This window comes from Ciconia boyciana, chromosome 1 (genome assembly GCF_034638445.1).
Source record: "Ciconia boyciana chromosome 1, ASM3463844v1, whole genome shotgun sequence".
In the NCBI taxonomy this organism is placed as follows: domain Eukaryota; kingdom Metazoa; phylum Chordata; class Aves; order Ciconiiformes; family Ciconiidae; genus Ciconia; species Ciconia boyciana.
In genome coordinates this window covers 205,269,422-205,289,277 of record NC_132934.1, presented here as the reverse complement: position 1 = coordinate 205,289,277, position 19,856 = coordinate 205,269,422, and the positions used below count along the sequence as shown (strand labels likewise).

The 19,856-nt window shown below is 39.3% G+C and overlaps 1 protein-coding gene across 1 annotated transcript in view; it reads right to left on the bottom strand.

Moving 5' to 3' along the window:
• Positions 1 to 204: 204 nt before the first annotated feature.
• TRPC6 (transient receptor potential cation channel subfamily C member 6) overlaps positions 205 to 19,856 on the bottom strand; it is a 96,611-nt gene continuing 76,959 nt past the window's right edge. The window contains exons 7-12 of the mRNA XM_072855060.1: positions 17,476 to 17,740; positions 14,387 to 14,582; positions 12,539 to 12,742; positions 4,129 to 4,212; positions 1,899 to 1,974; positions 205 to 356 (exon numbers count right to left, since the gene is read on the bottom strand). Of these exons, the coding sequence (XP_072711161.1) occupies positions 205 to 356; positions 1,899 to 1,974; positions 4,129 to 4,212; positions 12,539 to 12,742; positions 14,387 to 14,582; positions 17,476 to 17,740 (977 nt within the window). The remainder of the gene's footprint in view (positions 357 to 1,898; positions 1,975 to 4,128; positions 4,213 to 12,538; positions 12,743 to 14,386; positions 14,583 to 17,475; positions 17,741 to 19,856) is intronic.

Genomic DNA, 19,856 nt, shown 5'->3' with positions numbered 1-19,856 from the left:
TAAAGAATAAATAAATATCTTTACTCAAGTGGTACCTCCTCCCTACCATAGACCCAGAGGATTTGCCACTGTGGTTTTTCAATAAAGAATTGGAATGATTTAATTTCTGAATCCGTTGTAGAAATGTGAGCTAGACTTGAGAAAAACAGAAATATGGCTTTAAGTGAATTGTTAATGTTCTGTTGCATTTCTTAAACATTTAGGTTATCTCTTGCTTTCTTCTTCCTTAGAGTTAATTGACAGTTTTTCCCCAAGTTTCCTTATAAGTTCTGCCAGATCTTCAGAATTTTGAGATTTTTCCTCAAGGAGTTCATACCGGAGACTTGAGATGTCCTGTTTAATTTCCTTCAGTTCACCTGTAACAGACAGTAGAAGATCACACTATTAAGATACAAAGGAAAAAAACAGTAAATCCAAATATCTCACAGTTATCATGGGTTTTCTCTGGATTCTTTGTTGAAACAGAAAAAGCGGATGTTCTGCTGCCCATTGGTGAATGGTGGCTTAGGGATAGGAATATGAAGATGCAGTTCAGGAATCAAACAAATCTGAAGGGAAAAGTGTGAGAGATCACATCAGTTCACAAAACTCAAATGATACGTTTAGATGGAAGTTGCTGTTCTGCTGCAAGAGAGATCATAGAATCATGGAATCATTTAGGCTGGAAAAGACCTTTAAGATCATCAAGTCCAACCATTAACCTAACACTGCCAAGTCCACCACTAAACCATGTCCCTAAGCACCACATCCAAACGTCTTTTAAATACCTCCAGGGATGGTGACTCAACCACTTCACTGGGCAGCCTGTTCTAATGCTTGACAACCCTTTTGGTGAAGAAATTGTTCCTAATATCCAATCTAAACCTCCCCTGGCACAACTTGAGGCTGTTTCTTCTTGTCCTATGGCTTGCTCCTTGGGAGAAGAGACCAACCCCCATCTCTCTACAACCTCCTTTCAGGTAGCTGTAGAGAGCAATAAGGTCTCCCCTGAGCCTCCTTTTCTCCAGGCTAAACAACCCCAGTTCCCTCAGCCGCTCCTCATCAGACTTGTTCTGTAGACTCTTCACCAGCTTCGTTGCCCTTCTCTGGACACGCTCCAGCACCTCAAGGTCTTTCTTGTAGTGAGGGTCCCAAAACTGAAGGCAGTATTCAAGGTGTGGTCTCACCAGTGCCGAGTACAGGATGATCATTTCCCTCGTCCTGCTGGCCACAGTATTTCTGATACAAGCCAGGATGCTATTGGCTTTCTTGGCCACGTTGGGCACACTGCTGACTCATATTCAGACAGCTGTCGACCAACACCCTCAGGTCCTTTTCTGCAGATAAGGCAGATCAGGGGTGCCTGAGTCCTCCTGGCCAGCAACAAGGCCTCTCACTGTCCAAAAGAGAGCGGTCCTCTCCTTTTCCTGCTGCCCTGTGTCTTTCCAGAATCAGAGGGGTGCAAACAGATGAGAAGATTTCTGTGAAGTGCATTCACTAGCTGTTTTCAGCTAATAAATCACACCAAAAAAAGGCTGAAGCATGTGCATCCCCATATGTGAATCCCCAATAAGAACACATATCCACACAAGGGAGAATTTATACAGGAGTGCCCAAACCAGCTGCTGCATTAAATGCAGCCTCACATGGGAAATGCATGGGCATTACTAGAAGTAGCAACACTTTTCACAAGAAGTTGTGAGATCAGTGATAGTTTCTGATGGGAGAACAGAGACAGAAAGCCACATCTCTTAACTTAACTCCAATTTCATGTTAATTTTACATCTTGCACTTGTAAACATGTCAAGTGGATTAAGTATTCTAGAAACATTTTTTTCAAGTGGCATATGTAACCACTTTAATTAGTTTGGTTTGATTCTCTGATTAGAGATAAACATACAATTCATCAACATACTCACCTTCATTGACTTCATCACTTTCCTTATCTATCTGAGCTTTCAGTACATATCTTTTAATGAGACGCTTCATTATTTTCTGCAGAAAAGAAAGAAAGAAAAAAAGTTTTCTTAGTTGAACTTTCTAGTATTGCTACGATATTTCAAAAGATGAGCTCTGCTACCTTCTATTGCATTCAGACATTTCAGTGTAGGACTTGCCAGGTTAAGGAGATATAATGTAAAAATCTCTGCTTTCATCTACAGTAGATATTTAACCTTTATGATTCTGCACATATATGTACATAAAAGTTAGAAAACTAAAGACATCTTATGAATGTTATCATTCACGAAGCTTAACCTACTACTGGAGTCTATGAAAATTATTAATACAGTTGCAGCTTTGATCTCCATGCAGGTGAAACCATCTAGCCTTTATTGCTGCCAGAAGATAATAGTGACCCTGATTAGCAGTGCTAATTGCTAAACCCTTTTGCCATCAGTTTATTTTAATCTATTTTTATATTATATTTGATAAGTTATCTTTTCCCAATGTGAGGCTTAGAGAAAATGGGACCCACAGTTCTAAGAATCATTTAAGCACCTCAGCCAGGACTCATCTAACCAAATACAGGTATTTTCTAATGTAAATATAACTATCTGTGGCAGTCACCTTTAATTCCCTCTATGGATAGAAGAAGCAAATCTGAGAGCACAGTTCATCTCAGACAACTAAAACTGATCAAATAAATCACAGCATTAGAATGACTATCCTCTCTGCTAATAATAAGGGGAACCTAGGCCAGCAAATTTAGATGTAAATTTTACCTTTCCAGGAAAAATTAATTCCACCCCTGATTCTCCCATTAGTTCAAATTACTTGAATAAGAACAAGGTATCTAATTACCTTTGAGGATCTATCTTTCTATCTTTGGGTTTAATATTTTCATATGGTGTAACCCATGACAACACAATACTTTTTTTCACTGCAAGATATAAAATATGCATAGGTTTATGTGTCTGCTTTTGTCTCCTCAGTAATAGACCTGACCAGAGGTGGTTGTGAGGTGAATCATCCCAGATTAGTGGTTCCAGACCATCACTACAGTCATGCTTGCAAGGTCAGCAGCTGTCCTGTTTATTCTAATAATCTGAGAATGTTTCAGATAGATACAAAGCCACACATCCTCACATTATATGGGATAAATTTGTAATCTTAATATCTATCTCTGTGTCATAATGAAATTGGCTGTGGAAAAAGTCAGGGAGTTTTTGGAACAGACTCATGCAGACACTGCATAACGTAAGAGTGGAGCAGAGCTAGCCAGCTGTCCTGGTTTCGGCTGGGATAGAGTTGATTTCCTTCCTAGTGGCTGGTGTAGTACTGTGTTTTGGGGTTTAGTATGAGAATAATATTGATAACACGGTGGTGTTTTGGCTGTTGCTAAGCGGTATTTACACTGGTCAAGGACTTTTTTCAGCTCCCCATGCTCTGCCAGGTGCACCACCACTACACCAGCCACTAGGAAGGAAATCAACTCTATCCCAGCCGTAACCAGGACACCAGCCCAAGGGGAAAAACATTTTCTGTCCTATGGTTAAAAAAGGTACACTTGTTTTCTATACCCTTTTGCATTCAGATGGTCTTGGCCTATTACCCAGGCAGCTCTTGCTTCTTCCTTTCCACCCGCAGTGGTGTACTATTGTAGTGTTACAGGAAGGAAAGGAGCAGCCCCTGGACCAGAATAGCTGATGGACAGGGCTGAGACTCTTTATACTTAACTGCACAAAGGCTCATTGCAGTTGTTTAGGAGGCAAAGAATAAACAGACTGTATTGATAGCATAAAGGCTGAAAGATATTTGCAGTGCTTGAGGTATTACAATATAGAGGTGTGGCACAATAAGCTGAGCTGCTTCAGCAGATGGAATGGGAAGACTTTGGGTTTCTTTTTGTTTTTCTTAATTTGTGCTGTGCAGCTGAGGACTCAACCTGTGTCTAAAATTAAAAACAATTTTCAAGCGCTTTAAAATATTGCACTATAAGGGTAGCGTTTAAGAAACAAAAAGGAGAGAAAACCACCCTCAGGCTGTACTGCAAATACCTAAATCATTGCATTAATTTCTGATATATACAAGGTCTTTGGATGTATTCTTGATTCATATTGTTTAACATAAATTCAAAACTGTCCTTATGCTGTAGGTCTGCCAGTTCTACTACTTCTTGATTTTGTTTTAAAATAAACTGGCTTTTACCTGGTATTGCCTTGGAGGATTGTTTAAACTGTTTAAGTGGATTTCATCTGAGCTTCTTATACTTGATTGCTTCCTTTGACCAAGCTGAAATGGAAAAAATATTTATAATACAAAATAAATAAAAGAACAATATGGTTAAATTACCTCATGCATATATCGTATGACAAAACATTAACTGTTAAGCTCAATGTGGGTAGTATTAAATTACTGTGGTAAAGTCCTCATACCTGTGCAGAATTTAGTCTTGAGAGTTGAAACAAACCCTTTCAGACTGTGATGTAGGAAAGTGAGAACTGGGAGGTTTCTCCATTTACTCTGCCTCTCACCTGCTCCTGATATGCCCAAGGGACCAGAGCAGAGCAGTCACCTCCCCACGGGCTTTCCCGTGCTTTTCCGGTGCACAGGAGGGGGATCCATGTCAGGAGGAAGGCAGCACTGGCGTGGCACAGCCTTGTAGGCAACGGATGAGGGAGAGTCAGGGCAGGGTGTGGGAGAAGCCAAGGAAGAAGAAGGCAGCATTACCCCTTTCCTTTCTTTCATAGCACTTGCCCGTAACTAATGGGACCTCCACTAGCACAAAATACACGAGGAGTTTGCTTGTCCCCTCACTTGCACTAACAGCTGAATGTAATCGGTTATACAGTTCATGCCAGGGACCACAAAAGTATCAGCTGACATTTTTGAGTAGCATCTTCTTTACTACACATGCTGAAAGGAAAGGGCATCACTCCCCAATGAAACACCGAGGATGCAATTTGCAGGCTTCATTACTGATTTACATCTTTGAGAAGGACTAAAGCATCACAAGATGGTGAACTGAGACTCAAGCTGAATGACTAGGCTGCAGGAAGAGTGAATAGCAACTGTCAAAACGAAATGAATGATATTACTTTAGATTGATAATGGGGCCAGTTCAATGAGTAGTAGTGTGAGAAATTAAAAAAAGTGAAATATAAATCATGATTGATCTGGATGAGGAATAAGTGGGACTATCACGAAAAAGTCAGTTCTCTGTAATTATACATGGTCCAATAAATTTTTTACTGTTTTAAAGCACGGGGCTATCATTGCAGTGTCTCAGATCCTGTGGGATCATGTTGTACTTCCAGTGAGGTTCTCCATGTGGGTTATCTCCGTGTCGTAATGCATCAAGCACCTACAGATAAGCAAACTGGGGCACTTTGAAGCCTGGTAAGTAATATGTGGGATACGCTGGGATATAGGTTGGTGGGGAGGAAAGCAGGGGAGGGTTAGATGTTTATGCAGCTGTACAGGCATGTCACACATCAAGGGAGCCCACAACACAATGCCTGATGTTAACGAAGGCTGAAGCCTTCATGTAGCCATTTCTTGGGCAACTGAAATCATTATAACCTCTTGAGGTATAACGTGAACTTCCACGGTTGAACTTTGATAATAAATGGAAGTAGGAATATGGAATATGTGATAAATATTCACCAGATGTCAATTAGAAAATTATAAAAACATCTCAGCAGACAGCTTTACTGGGGCTTCGTTCTACCATACATGTACTAACACAAAGGCTAAAATAAAAAACTTGGGAATTTTAGATGTAGAAAAAGGCTGAATGACGCATCAGATTCAATTGTTTAACCAGCAATGAGGACATCAATTAAAATTCTCAATTCTCCCAGCTGCTGCAGAGCTTGCTCCTTACAAGTCTTCTAATCTTCCAGAATTCCAAATAACTTTATATTCACTTTAACAGCAAAGCAAATAAGTCTTCATGAATCTGCAAACAGGGAATAATTTAAATATTTTTAGATTTTGTTTAGCATTTCATAGAACCATAGAATGGTTTGTGTTGGAAGGGACCTTTAAAGATCATGTAGTCCAACCTCCCTGGCACGGGCAGGGACATCTTCCACTACATCAGGCTTGTACTTTGATATTTTTTCCTGAAGAAAAGATTACACATAGTGGTAAAATATATTAATTTGCAATTAATATAAAGTTTACACTGAATTTGGAATTTCTTTTTGTTCTTTAGAAAGATTCACAATATCTATATACACATACTTTTAAAAACATTATATATCTATCTATTCAGACTTTGTTTATTTGACTAAGCAAAAGTAATCATAGACGATATATAGTAATATATATATAAATAGTTAATATTTATCTCTAACATATTAACCTGAATTCGGATGGAAATTGAATTAAAGATGTATAAAAAGGGCAAGTTATTGTTGCTTTTTCTTGCTTGAATAAAGCTGTCTTAAATGTTTTGAATATATATTAGAAAACATAAGTTTATCTAAGTGTTTTAACTTATATCTGATTTATAAGAAAAAATAGTGGCTAGTGAGTTTACACGACTGTGTAATCACTATGTCTTTCAGGATTTTAGAACTGATAACACTCTCTTGGGCCTCACCTTTACTACTAGATTAAAAGATAAAAACAATCTTCCTGCTTTTTCAGCTCCTGGTTTCCTAATGCACAATTTTTGGAAATAATGTAGTAGAATAAGAGGAAGAGCATGCTTCCTCTGCAGTGGCAGAGGAAAGTCGCCCTGGCCAAAGCTGCTCTAGGGTGTGAGCTTGGGCTCCAGCTGTGTGGCTGGTGTCTCAGCCCTTCTGGATCTCTGACTTTTTCTGCAGCTGTGATACCATTCATGATCCTGTTACTTATTAGTTTACATATAATCTACAAATGCATTTAATTTTATTATATTTTTTAATATTTACTATGTATTTTATTATGTATTCTAAACGTAATCTGTCATGCCGGTTACCAGTTTCAAATTTTTGTTACAATGGTTCATTTCAAAAGTTAATCCAATGCTTAACTAAAACTTGATTTTCACTTGAAATAGCAGAATCGGTAATATGGGGTGAAATGAGCTAAGTGAGACACTGCAAACTTGTAACACTAGACACACTGTAACATCTTTATCTTAACTTCGACCCTTCAGCACTCTGCATTTTTTGAACAGAATAATATACTTTTAATTAGCTACAGACTGCACCTTGAAAGTTGGCAAGTAAATCAGAAGTGTGTAACTTCATTAAATCTGCTTATGTGGAACAGTAACAGGACAGAACATCTATTGTACGTTACTGAATGAATGACCACTTGGTGGCAGAGATTGCCAAGATTTCATTGTAACTTCATTTTTATACAGACTTTTTAAACTGTCTTTAAGCTTCATGCCTATGGATTTTTCCTTGCCCAAAAGTTACTACTAGAGTAAACTCAGCCTGTCACATTAATGACTGAACTAGAACTGATATTTTTAAGTTAATATCTATTGAACATCTGCACATGAGTAACTGGAGGGGAAAAAAATGTGATTTAAATAAACCAATTATATAAACCCTAACAAAAATAACTCTCCTTCAGGAGTGTTGTGTGAAAGAAGAAATGCAGTATACATGGACCATTCCTCTTAGAAAACACCTTCTTCTTTAAACTTGCTTCTCATTTCACCATTCTCTACTATTACTTAAAATTCAATGCAATCAGAATACTAATGTAATTACTGTAGCTGTTCTGTGTAGCACTTCGTTAACACCTTAAATCTCAGTTTTCAGAACCAGCTGACAACTTGGAATGCCAGTAAACTGTGCATGCTCGGACCAGAAGGGACGGTTCCCAGAAAATGACTCAGTTTGCGCTCCCAGAACCAGAGGTCACTTGTGAAAATTTCAGAAACACTGTTTTATACTAGAAAAGTAAAAGTTAACTTTTTTTTTATTGTTTGAGTGAGGTTTTAAAACTATTTCAATAATTAGTTGTTCCTTATTTCTATTCTGAAGGGCCATGTTTTAAGAAAAAGGCTTAAACAGGTCATCTGCCACTATCGGTTTTTAGCTCAGGAAGATGGACAAGTTTTGTGACTCTTAAACCATAAACTTTTTCATTTACAAGGCAATTTTTCAATTTAGAATAAAACTCAAAGTAGGTTTCTTTAAAACTCTCCTTTTTCTTCATTTATTTCTCCCCTTTTTTGGTTTGAGTTTCTTGTTCAATTGATGTTTAAAACACCAATTCTAGCCTGACACAGAAGAAATCTGTGGGTTTTAATCAACAGCCTGAAAGCAAACATCTTCACAGCCTTTATTATTATATGTCGATATGTCTCAAGAAATTAGTTTCTGAAGTGCTATGCTTTGAACACAGCCATGTAAATCACTCGCCATTTAGCATTGCCGGCATCTGGCTTTGTTTTCTGCCAACGGTAATCAGGGCAGAGCTGGCTCTAGGGGAAGAATTTTTCCCCTTCCCATCTCAATTCTTGTGTTTACACTCACTGGTGCTGCTGCTGCTTTTGCACTGAGAAGATGCAGGCTCTGCAGGAGAAAGACCCACAGGCTGGGTCTGAATCAGTAAACTCAAGCGCGTGTTAACATTTCTGGGTACTGCAATGCAACGTCTTCTATCAGTAAACTTTTAGCGTCCTCCCAAGTAGGACTTGCACCAGAGCAACTGGCTCTCTCCCTAGGCACAGTTTGGCAGCTGGAATGGTCTGGGGACAATAGCTTGCAGCAACCCTACTTCGGGAGGAAAACTACTTGAATAGGGGCAAGCCATTCCTGAATTGGCCTCGGTGCCCAGATAAGCTCCCTGTCACATTTAATTTACTAGCACAGACACAGCCACCAAGTCTTGGGTCTGGTCTTGCCAAATCTTTAATCTTTGCACAGCTCATTGTGTTTATAGTAGCTCCTTGCACAAGTAGCTCCTTGCTCAGCAGTCACAGCAGCAGCAACTTGCTCAGCACAGGATGAGTCCAAAGTCAAAACCCAAAAGGCCTGAGAATGCCTTTGAGAAGATGCCATAAAACAGCCTCACCAATAAAAAATCATCAACAGTGGGCCAAAATGTGACACAAAAACATTTTAGTTCCTTCTTAGAAGTGCGAAGGATGGCAGCATCTGATAGATTCAGATAAAGTCAACTCCACAGTATGTGGCGGTCCAAAAGATAAGTCAAAATGTAATCATCTGGCAATATCAATCACCCTGCTGGAAAAGCTGAGGAATGAATAGATGCAACTCAGCTGCTTTACGTTTTTCAACAGAAAAGCTTTTTTTTTTTTAAATTGATTTGCAGTTGTACAGCTTCTTTGGCTAGGGAGTAAGCGCATTTCATTTAGCATTAGTTATACTACAGCCTGCAGTGAGTGGAAAACATTAATATTTGAAGACTAAAAATTAATTCAGGGTTAGGAAAAAATCTGATAAATGATGGTTCCATCCTTATAGCTCTCTTTCAGAAGGACTGCTGTAAAAGCAGACGCAACTGTTACTGTTTTATCTAGAATTGGTAATTATTACACTTTGCACCTTTCTAGACATCTGAATTGCTAGGTTTGAATATAATTTTGGAAACCAATGATAAAAATCCATCTTCTTTCCTTAGGATGTAAGAATGGGATTTTTAAGAGTACCTGTTTTATGGGAATATAAATTTCCTTTTAAAAAGTCATTAAAAATAAGCTTCTAACTTACTTATGTGCTTTTCAAAGTCACAAGTGAATTAGAAAAAAAATCCTTTGATTTATTGTTTCTCACCATCACTCAGTTTGAAGTTTATATGAGTCTCCTTAAGGTCATGATTTTTCAGTGATGACTTCATCACTCACAGAAGTTGTGAAATTGATTTGCATCAAGCAGCTTGGTGAAAAGTTTTGCAAATGTCAGAGTCATTAAAAACTTGAGCAAATGCAGTATCACCTCTGTTGGGTCTTAAATACATTAGGATTAGATTTCCCAAATAAAATGAAGTGAATTTGTGAAATGCTAGAAAAATTACCAGTAGCACACACGAGACGTCTGAAGTTAATAACAATCTTGACTTTGGTGACAGTGTTTGTAGTATCTGTGTTTGTTTTTATAAACTATTATGAACTTAACCAGAGGCAGAGGCTTGTCAGAGGCACAGTATTTTTCCCTATAGCTCCATTTTTCCCTTCCAGGACTGCAACCAGTTTCTTTTCTCTTTTACTCTTCAACTGATAACTGTGATGGAAAAAGTGCTTGTCACATTGGTGACAGAGAGCTGACAGATGCACGTAAATTCTTCACTGGCCCCTAGTCTAATGACTCTTGACTACAGACTCAAGAACTCCTAACGTTGAACAGGCCTCTGCTCAGACTACTGCCTATTTTAACAAAGATCCTGGCACATTAAAATTTCCATAAACGACACATTTGTTTTTGCCACCATGACAAACCTGTAATTTCTTTTTTTGTGTGAATGTTACCATATGCTCACCTTTCTACTCACTACATCTGATCAGTTGTCTTGCAAAGCTCTTCTTCCCTAAGGCGTTACAATAGTGCTAGTCTTTACACTTCCAGTACCTCCTAACACCATGTGCTATGCCCCATGTTCTCCTAAAGCAATTAATTTGATTTATACCAAGACACTGCAAGAAAAACAGACTGACTATAAACTCTTTAAATATTGAGATATGGCAAGGAATCAACTCAAGTGCTTTTTACTGTACTTGTCATGTAAATAAAACAGATAACAGAATGCTTTACAATAAAAGCAGGATGCATTCTCAGTGGAAGCAGAGACAGGCTACAAAAGGGGAATTTAGAAACTCTGCCCAGGCATGTGAGGGTGGTGGGAGGAAAGCCAAAGCTCACCTTAAGTTGACATTTGCAAGGGCAGTACGAAGAGCTTCTACTGCTACAACAGCAATATAAGGCTGAACAAGGAAAATACGGGCCTGTTGCTCAGTGGGGCAGGGGATTTAGTGACAGTGGACTCAGGTAAGGCTGAGGGACCTGATGTGTTCTTTGCCTCAGGCTTCACCAACAGTCTCTCAGGCCTCTACGTTTAGTGAAGGGATTCGAGGAGAAGAACGACCGGCTGTGGAGGAGGGTCAAGTCAGGGGTTACTTGAGAGAACTTGACCCAGGCAAGTCCGTTGGACACAAGGGACTGCATCCACGGGTGCTAAGAGAACAGATTAAGACCTTGCAAATATGCTATCATCTTTGGAAGATCATGGAGATTGGGAGAGGTCCCCAAAGGCTGGAGAAAGACAAATGTCAAACCCATGTTCAAAAAAGGCCAAAAATGATGATCTGGACAACCACAAGCCACTCAAGCTCACTTTGGTAACTGGCAAAATAATAGATTGAGTCCTCTTGGAGCACATTTCTGGGCACGTGGAAGAGCAGATGGTGACTGAGAACAGTAAGTTGGGTTTATGAAGAATAAAAGCCATCTGACCATCCAGAAGGCCTTCTGAGATAAAATGACTGGATTTGCAGATGAGGGGAGAGCTAGAGATGTCATCTGCCTTGACTTCAGCAAGGGTTTTAACACTGTACCCTAGAATATTCTTGTACCCACATTAGGATGTTACTGTCTGGATGGGTGGACAACTAGATGGGCAAAAACCTGGCTGGATGGTTGTGCTCAGAGGGTAGTACAAGGGTCTTGTCTTGGGACTTGCCCTTTTAAACATCTTTATCTCAGACCAGGTGTCAGAGGTGTTGGAGTGCACTTCTGTCAAGTTTGCAGACAAAGCCAAACTGGGGGGGGGCAGCTGATAGGCTTGAGGACAGGGATGCCATCCAGGAGGATGGTGCTGACGGGAACCCTGTGAATTTCAAAAAGGACAAATGGGAAGGAATAACTCTTTCAAGAATACAGGCTGGGGACTGGCTGGCTGGGGAGCAGCTCTGCAGAAAAGGACCTGGGGGACTTGGGGAACAGTGAGAAAGATGTTAAAAAACTGCAGCAAGTTCAGCAGAGGGTCACCAAGATGCTTGGGGCTGGAGCACTAGCCCTGTGAAGAGACACTGGGGAATCTGGGTTTGTTCAGCCTGAAGCAGAGATGGCTTCAGGCATACCTAACAGGAGCCCCCAGTGCGTACGGGGAGGTCATTGAGGAGAAGGAGCTGGGCTCTTCACAGTGCTGCAAGACAGGAGGATGAGAGGCAACAGACAAATTCAAATAAGAGGCAGAAGAAGCAACTTTTTCCCCATGAGGGACAGTCAGGCAGTGGCACATGCTGCCCAGAGAGGTTGTGCAGTCTCCATCCTTGGAGGTTTTCAAGACCTGACTGGATGAAGCCCTGAGCAACCTGGCCTGACCTCAGAGCTGACCCTACTGTGAGCAGGAGGTTGGACCAGAAACCTCCTGAAGTCCCTCCTGGCCTGAATTATTCTATGATTCTGTGACAAGAAGCAGGAAGAACTGTAAATTTACAATGGTATTTTTGGACTTTACTGATTACAGATGTAGGCAAATATATTAAAAAGCAAAGCAAGAATTTCAGCCTGTACGTAGTGACTGACTTCATTATGGACTACGTATGTTGGGAAATTCATCAGAAGAACAGGTCAACATGAAAAATGAAGTTAAAATTGTTTTTATCTTTTAAAATTAGCAGTCAGTATACACATTATACAATTACCTTGTTCATCTCTGCATCTTCCTGAAAGCTTTTCTTTTGGCACAGAAATGGTTTAGAAATCCATTTTTTGATTCTGAGTAGGAGATACAGCAAAGATTTTGGGCTTGGCACCAAGTTGAAGGGTACTGGAAGAGTTCTCCCTTCTTCAAAGTAAGAAAACCAAAGTTTAGCCCTTGCAAATTTCCATTCTACATCAGCATCATCCTGTAAAACAGAAACACAGCTGTTAATACACTGTTAATACCACCTTGACTATTAAAGATGCTCTATCTAAACTTTATGTGTGTTTTGAATGCAATTGGCTGAAGTTAATCTCAAACAGATCAAGAACTTGTTTATAATCTGTGAAAAACAAATCTCAATGAATGGAACTGTTCTTATTAATCCCTTTAAAATAATGTCATTACAGAAGAACAAAGTGGATTTGATTTAAACATTGATTACTCCAGGGTGAGTGCTAATAGACTGTAACACAGGATCACAAAGACAGACCTCTTTGGTGCTCTTTGTAAACACACTGATAAGAACGAAAGCTCTGACTTAAAAGCCCACAATACAATGCCCAATTTAGAGCTTCATGGCAACACTCAAACTCATCTGTTAGGCCTTGACTGAGTAGTCGCTTGCTTGGAACACTGTCATGCTCAGTAAATAAAATGGAAAAATCCTATCTTAACATAACAAAAATCTAAATCTCTCAAGGAGACTACCAGCTCTGATTTCTTATCTTATTGGTCTCTTCTGTAGCAATTAGTCTATTATCTTTTTGTGAAAAAGACATAGTATCAGAATTTTAAATGAAAATTTTACTTTATTACTTTAAACATTAAGTTAAAAAAGATCAGGTGATTCTTACCTAATTCCTTCCACTTTCTGGAATATAAGATTAAATCTGGTATGCTATCATCACCATGGTTTATGCTTAACATTTACAATAGCCAAAACACCCACCTTATTCCTCCCTGTAAAGTTCAAGAGGGTTTTCTGCAGAAAGGACTGACTCAATATCGCTGTAGCTGTTTTTAGAAGCTGTTTGTATCCAGTCATCATATTTTTTTATAATAGCCTGTTTTTTATTGCTCTGAACCTGATAGTTTGTTCTGTGGCCTCCTGAGTCAGAAGAATCGGAACCTCCCTAGAGAATGTGTGTTGCTCTTGCTCAAGCTGGACAACACTACAGCCCCAAACCAGAGCCCAGAACCTGGGACCAGAGCGATGTCAAACAACCTGAGCCTGCTGCTTTGTGGCAAGGGCATCACCTGGGAAAGGCTGGGATGGCTTCTGGAGATCTGCTTCCTTTTTTTCTAAACAATGATAATGATTTAGCCCTTTGTTTTCCATGGCATGCAAAAGTTCATGCTGATTTTCAGTAGCCCTGCTGATTACTTTGTCAAGTAAAGTTTTGTTCACTGCAGAGGACTAGAGCAACAGTTGTTTAAATAATAGAAAACAGCATGCTATAGACTTGCTTGGAAGGTGAAGGCATAGGAATGAGAACATCCTTGCAGCAAGAGGGACACTACTCCAATAACAACTACAAATGAGGCAAATGAAAGATTCACAAAGTCACACAATGTAGCCCATCCTCTTCAGGAACATAGCACAGTTCAACAGCAGTGTCTTAGTCCAGTCTAGTTCTTACTATTGCAAGCACATGCAGCTGGGTAATTTCCAGGTATTTTATAATAAAAATGTACAGTGGAATTAATATTTTCTCCTAATATATTCCAAAAGCCTATGTGTTATTTTTCTTAAATAAGATGTCAACAAGAAAGATTTTCCAGGAGATTTAGACAATTAGCTATAACAGTAAATGTGGTGATATTTCATCATAAACGGAATTTTTACCTCAATTTCCTGGAATGAACTGTTGATCATTGCGATAAGCATGTTCAGTAAGACAATGACCATGGTAACATTATAGACTCCATAAAGGACATAACCAATATTTTCAATAAATTTGTGTTTATAATTGATGACAACTGATTTAACTTCTGAGAGTCCGAATATAGCCCAGAACAATGTCTTGAAACTTTCTTCAACACTAAAAGGAGAAATTGAACACATGCATATGTTACTGAAGAAAAGTTGTATATTCTTATTGTATAAATTGCCAGTTACCATTTTTATACAGTGTACAAATTTTTCCATTATCATAATGTAGAACTCTACCATAAGTGATATTATGCAGAACAAGTGGACTATCTAATTTCATAGGTATAGGCTGTTTTATAATATAAGATTCATAATATTTAGGACTGACAATAAAACCATGATTCAGTTTAGGAATTATATATACATCCTCAAAAGAATATTACAATGATTCACTTGTTCACTACTTTAATCTACATGCTACATGCTTGCCAGTAATGTGAATGTAAATAACAAAAATAATTAACCTGTAAATACTTTATTTTAATTGCACCATTAGTTCACTTAGTATGAATTATTTCACCATTAATATGACTAACATTCTGAAACTGTGAAGAAGACAGCATGTCTGACTGCAAATCAGAGTTTTTCAAAAAATGAGTCTCACAGACCAAAATCCTCTGGTTGAGTTTTCACCATTCCACAAATCCAGGGTAAAGGTAATAAGCCATGGTGTGGGAATACTGATTTTTTTTCAGGTTAGTTCATTTAAATACATGTATTTCCTCTTAATCAGTTTATATATATATATACATAAACATAAGTCCAAACCTCTGAGGTATCTTTTCCTATCTCTCTCCACCTGTTTGAAGACATATTTTCTCTTGCTTTGATGAAGAGATCTCAGTTCTCCATATCCAAAAATGCAGTAGCATTGCAAAGCACATTTTGGATGTTATTGCGTTATTGTTAAGAAAAAAAAGTTAAAAGAAACTTGTAATTTTTAGTCGTGAATTTACTTCTCTGCTTATAATACTATATCAGTATTCCATCTGTGAGTTGTAGTTTTAGGTACTTTATCTATTGTGTGAACTAATAATAATAAAAAAGTAGTAACAAATTTTTCCCTCGTGGCCAAGTTTGCTTCCTGGCTGTGTATACTTCACAACGGCTATAGCTTGAGTACCATGACAGCCAGAAATTAAGTGGACAAGGGCTGCAGAGCATGGAAAAGAATGAGTTTCCACTCAAGTGATTTATCTTAAAATCTTAGCTAGAAATGAAGAAATGAGATGCATGACAAACGTATACCAAATAACTCCTGACAGGCAGAGTAAATTCAGAATTTGTCTTCTTATGGTGGGAGAAGACAAAAAGAACAGCCAAGGAAATAAAGAGTCAAAAAAAAAAAAAAAAAAGGAAATCTATTTTCTCCTCTGAAGATGGAATAGGTTATTGCCATTGGAAACTATGGAGAGACAGAGCTTAAAATAATAGGGATTAGATTTTTTTTTGACTGGTAAGAATATACAGAGTTGTCTGAATTAAATGACAAGTATTTTATAATGTGTATCACACTGTAGTGATTAGCCTGCTTCAATTACAGATGACAGTAGCAGCTGATGGAGGAACCAGCCTTGCTCCCACGTGCTGCCAGGCGCCACTACGCTGCACTCTGAAATGCTGGTGCTGATCGCCCTTGCAGGCAGGATGCTGTCCTGCAGGCCCAGGGTCTGACCCAGCCTATGTCCCGAAATCCCTGAACAACAGATTGCACTGACGGGTCATCTGATGTATGTACAGTGCTGTGTAAAGGGTCTGAAGTACTTCTGTTTTTTTATAAGCCTCCCCAGCCTAATGCAGCCCAGGAGGCTGTTGGGCTGCTTTACCACAAGGGCACATTGCTGGCTCATGGTCAACTTGGTGTCCACCAGGACCCCCAGGTCCTTCTCTGCCAAGCTGCTTTCCAGCCGTCCAGCCCCAGCCTGCCCTGGTGCCTGAGGTTATTCCTCCCCAGGGGCAGGACATGGCATCTCCCTGTGTTGAACTTCACGAGGTCTCTGTTGGCCCATTTCTCCAGCCTGTCAAGGTCCTTCTGAGTGGCATCACAGCCAGCTGGCCTATCCAGTCACTCTTGTTCATCCACACAGGCCTCCTGACACCTTTGCTTGATTTTCTGTCCATTGAGATGGACCAATCTTGAGCACTGAAAAGGCAATTCTTGAAAATCAACCAGTTTCCCTGGACTGCCCTTCTCTTCAGGGCCTTATCCCATGAGATTCTTCCCCAAACAGCCCAAAGTCTGCTCTCCTGAAGTCTGGGGTTGTGGTCCTGTTATTTGCCTTGTTCTCTCTTCTCAGGAACCTGAACTCCACCATCTCATAGCCAGCCAAAGCTGTTCCCACCCTTCACATACCCAACCAGTTCTTCCTTGTTTGTAAAAGTCAGGTGTCACAAAGCTCCTCTCCGCATCAGCTCCTCAATCACCTGTGTCAGGAATTTATTGTCAATAGCCTCCAGAAACCTCCTGGATTGCTTGTGCCTTGCTGTGTTGTCCCTCCAGCAGATATCAGGGTGGTTAAAAAACCCCCATAAGGACCAGGGCCTGCACGTGTGAGGCTTCTTCCAGTTGTCTGAAGAAGGTCTCATCTACTTTGTCTTCCTGATCAGGCGTTCCGTAGCAGACATCCACTACAACATCACCCATGTTGGTCTGCCCTCTAATCCTGACCTATAAGATCTCACTGGCTCGTCATCTATCCCTAGGCAGAGGTGCAGGCATTCCTGCGGCTCTCTCACATAAAGGCCAACTACATCTCACCTTCCCAGTCCATCTTTCCTGATTTATCATAGCATTGTTGGGATCAAGAGCTCACCGTCTGATTTCAAATACATCCTTTAAGCACCAGAACAAGAGAGAAAATTACTACTTAATCCAAGATGAAGAAATTTTTAAGAGATGCAAACCTTATAAAACAATTAGGAAACTTAATGCATATAGTGCAAGCAACCGACTTTCCATAAAAATAGCCCACAACCACTACAGTTTAATCAGTTGTACTTACGTTGTGAATGCTTCATTTTGTTTTGCCCCCAGATAGTAGGAATAGAGATTAAACATGCCTATCATGAAAGCCACAAACACCATGATAAATATCACCATGAACTTGAAGATGTCTTTTACAGTTCTGCCAAGTGATATCTGGAGTGGTCCAAAGCTTTCATTAGCTGGTAAGATGTAGGCTATTCTGGAGAAACTTAATACTACCGCAATTGCATACAGGCCTTCAGATATGATCTGAGGATCAGACGGATCCCAGTTCATTCTGGCTAGAAACAAAAGATGAGAATTTCGGTCAGTATTTCAAAATCCACCTTAGGCTGTTCACTGAAGTACTCTCTTTTGCTGAGTAACAATGAACGAGTCAGTGTAAATGGGAATTGAATGCAATGGTGCTATGCAAATTTGGGACAGCTAAGATGCAGCCTTCATGGTTTTTTTTCCTTTATTATACATTGCATCATGAATTTTCAGCAATTTTCATGTGCAGAAAAATTCAAAGACTTTGTTGTCTAAAAGTAAGGAGCATTTACTGTCTACCCTTTCAAACTTAAAAAACACATAGAAAATCTACTTCCTCACTGAGAGCCGTGAATACTTAGGTGTTCACTTGGGCTTCCATGTGCCAAGTATGACTGCTCAAACAGTGCCAGTAGTGGTTGTCCACTACATCACGGTGCTCAATGAATGTCTTACATGAAGATGTTGCTAGAAATAAAAGTGAAAGGAAGGAAGACACGTTGTTAAGACCGAAACAGAAGTAGGATATTATTCCATCTACTATGCTAGGGCTGGGGAAGCATTTTACTTTTTTACTTATGTTTTACTCTCTTCTTTTTACACCTTCATCAGAAGTGTAATTTTTAATAAGAAGAAACCATGAGTGGGCCTCAGTTTGAGATTAAGATGTCTACAGACAGCTGTCCAAATGGGAGGTATAGTCAGTGCAGCCTAGTGAGCGCTTGGGGCTTGATTCAGACACGTGAACAAAGACATCCATTGCCATTTGAGATGCCCAGGGTATCCAAGATTGTTTGTACGGATCTGTGCGAGGTCTTTTTGGAGCAGCACTTTGGCAATTCGAAGGGCACTAGTCACTTATGTTTGGCCAATTGAATTGAGCCAGGTAGCGCTAAAATAATTTCACAGCTCCACTGACTGTATTGATTAGATCTCCATTGATTATAAAGGTGGGCTGTAAGATCACTGAAGTAACTTTTTGGGATTTGAATCCCAGCCTATTAGAGAATTTAAGTAAAGTTCAGTTTATAGTGTCAGGTAATGAAAATTGAAAAAATTAAATTAGAAATGTGATTTGTTTGAGCTATCCAAAATGAACTGTTTCGATGTGAGGATCTGGAATCATTAAATGCCATCCATAACTCCAAAACTGTGGAAACCATGTTTCTTTACTTTTTCTATTTACTTCATCTTTTACTCATAGTAAAAAGGGTAATGGCCCTTTCCTGACATACACCAAACACCCATTTCCATCACCTTTTCTATCATCATTTCTATCAATCTCTTCTGTTGAAGCTAATCCACTTGTGTGAATTACTTGAACATCCTTTGGATCATGAGTGAACGCGACACTGCTGTTTGGTAGAGAACACATTCAACTGAAGAGGGGAACATTCAGGTTCAAACCTGTACTTGAAATATTTATAGAAAAGTGTCAGAAGGAAAAATACAAAGCAATACCATTCAGGATACTTCCTAGCTGGAGATTAAGGCATTCTCCCATGAGGTTCAATTCACTACTGTGCTTCAGGCAAACAGAAGAGGTTAACCTGGGATGGGTTTCCTACATCCCAGAAGAGTTGTCGCCTGTATTTATTCTACTGTAAATGCCAAAAAAGTGAAACAAATAATTTATACCACAATGAAGGCAATCACTGGCATTTGGAAAAATACTAATTTGATGTGTTAACTAACAAATAACCGTTTCATAAAGTATCAGAAAATTATATTCTTCAAGGAACTTACTGCCATGCCAGTATTCTTGTATCATGACAAAGTAATGAATTACTCTGGTTTTATGCATAACAAGGCTCAGTTAGCACATATTCATTGCCTTGTTAGCTTCTGTGTGTTGTATGTATGTGCATATTCTTTTATTTATTGAGATCCCCACTGTAAAGGCTACTACACACTATATTCAAATGAGAAAATGTCTGTATGGCAAAAGACTGCACATTTTCACATAAGCAGACATACCTATGTTAGCTTTACCTCAGGTTTCTTGGATAACTAAAATGAAAGATGGCAGATGTTTCCGTATGGGCTAGTAGCCAGATGTCTTTTAGGTTTCCAGATGAGCTGTATTATCACAGAAAGTTTGAGGGAGAAGGGACCTCTGGAGGTCATCTGGTCCAGCCCCCCTCC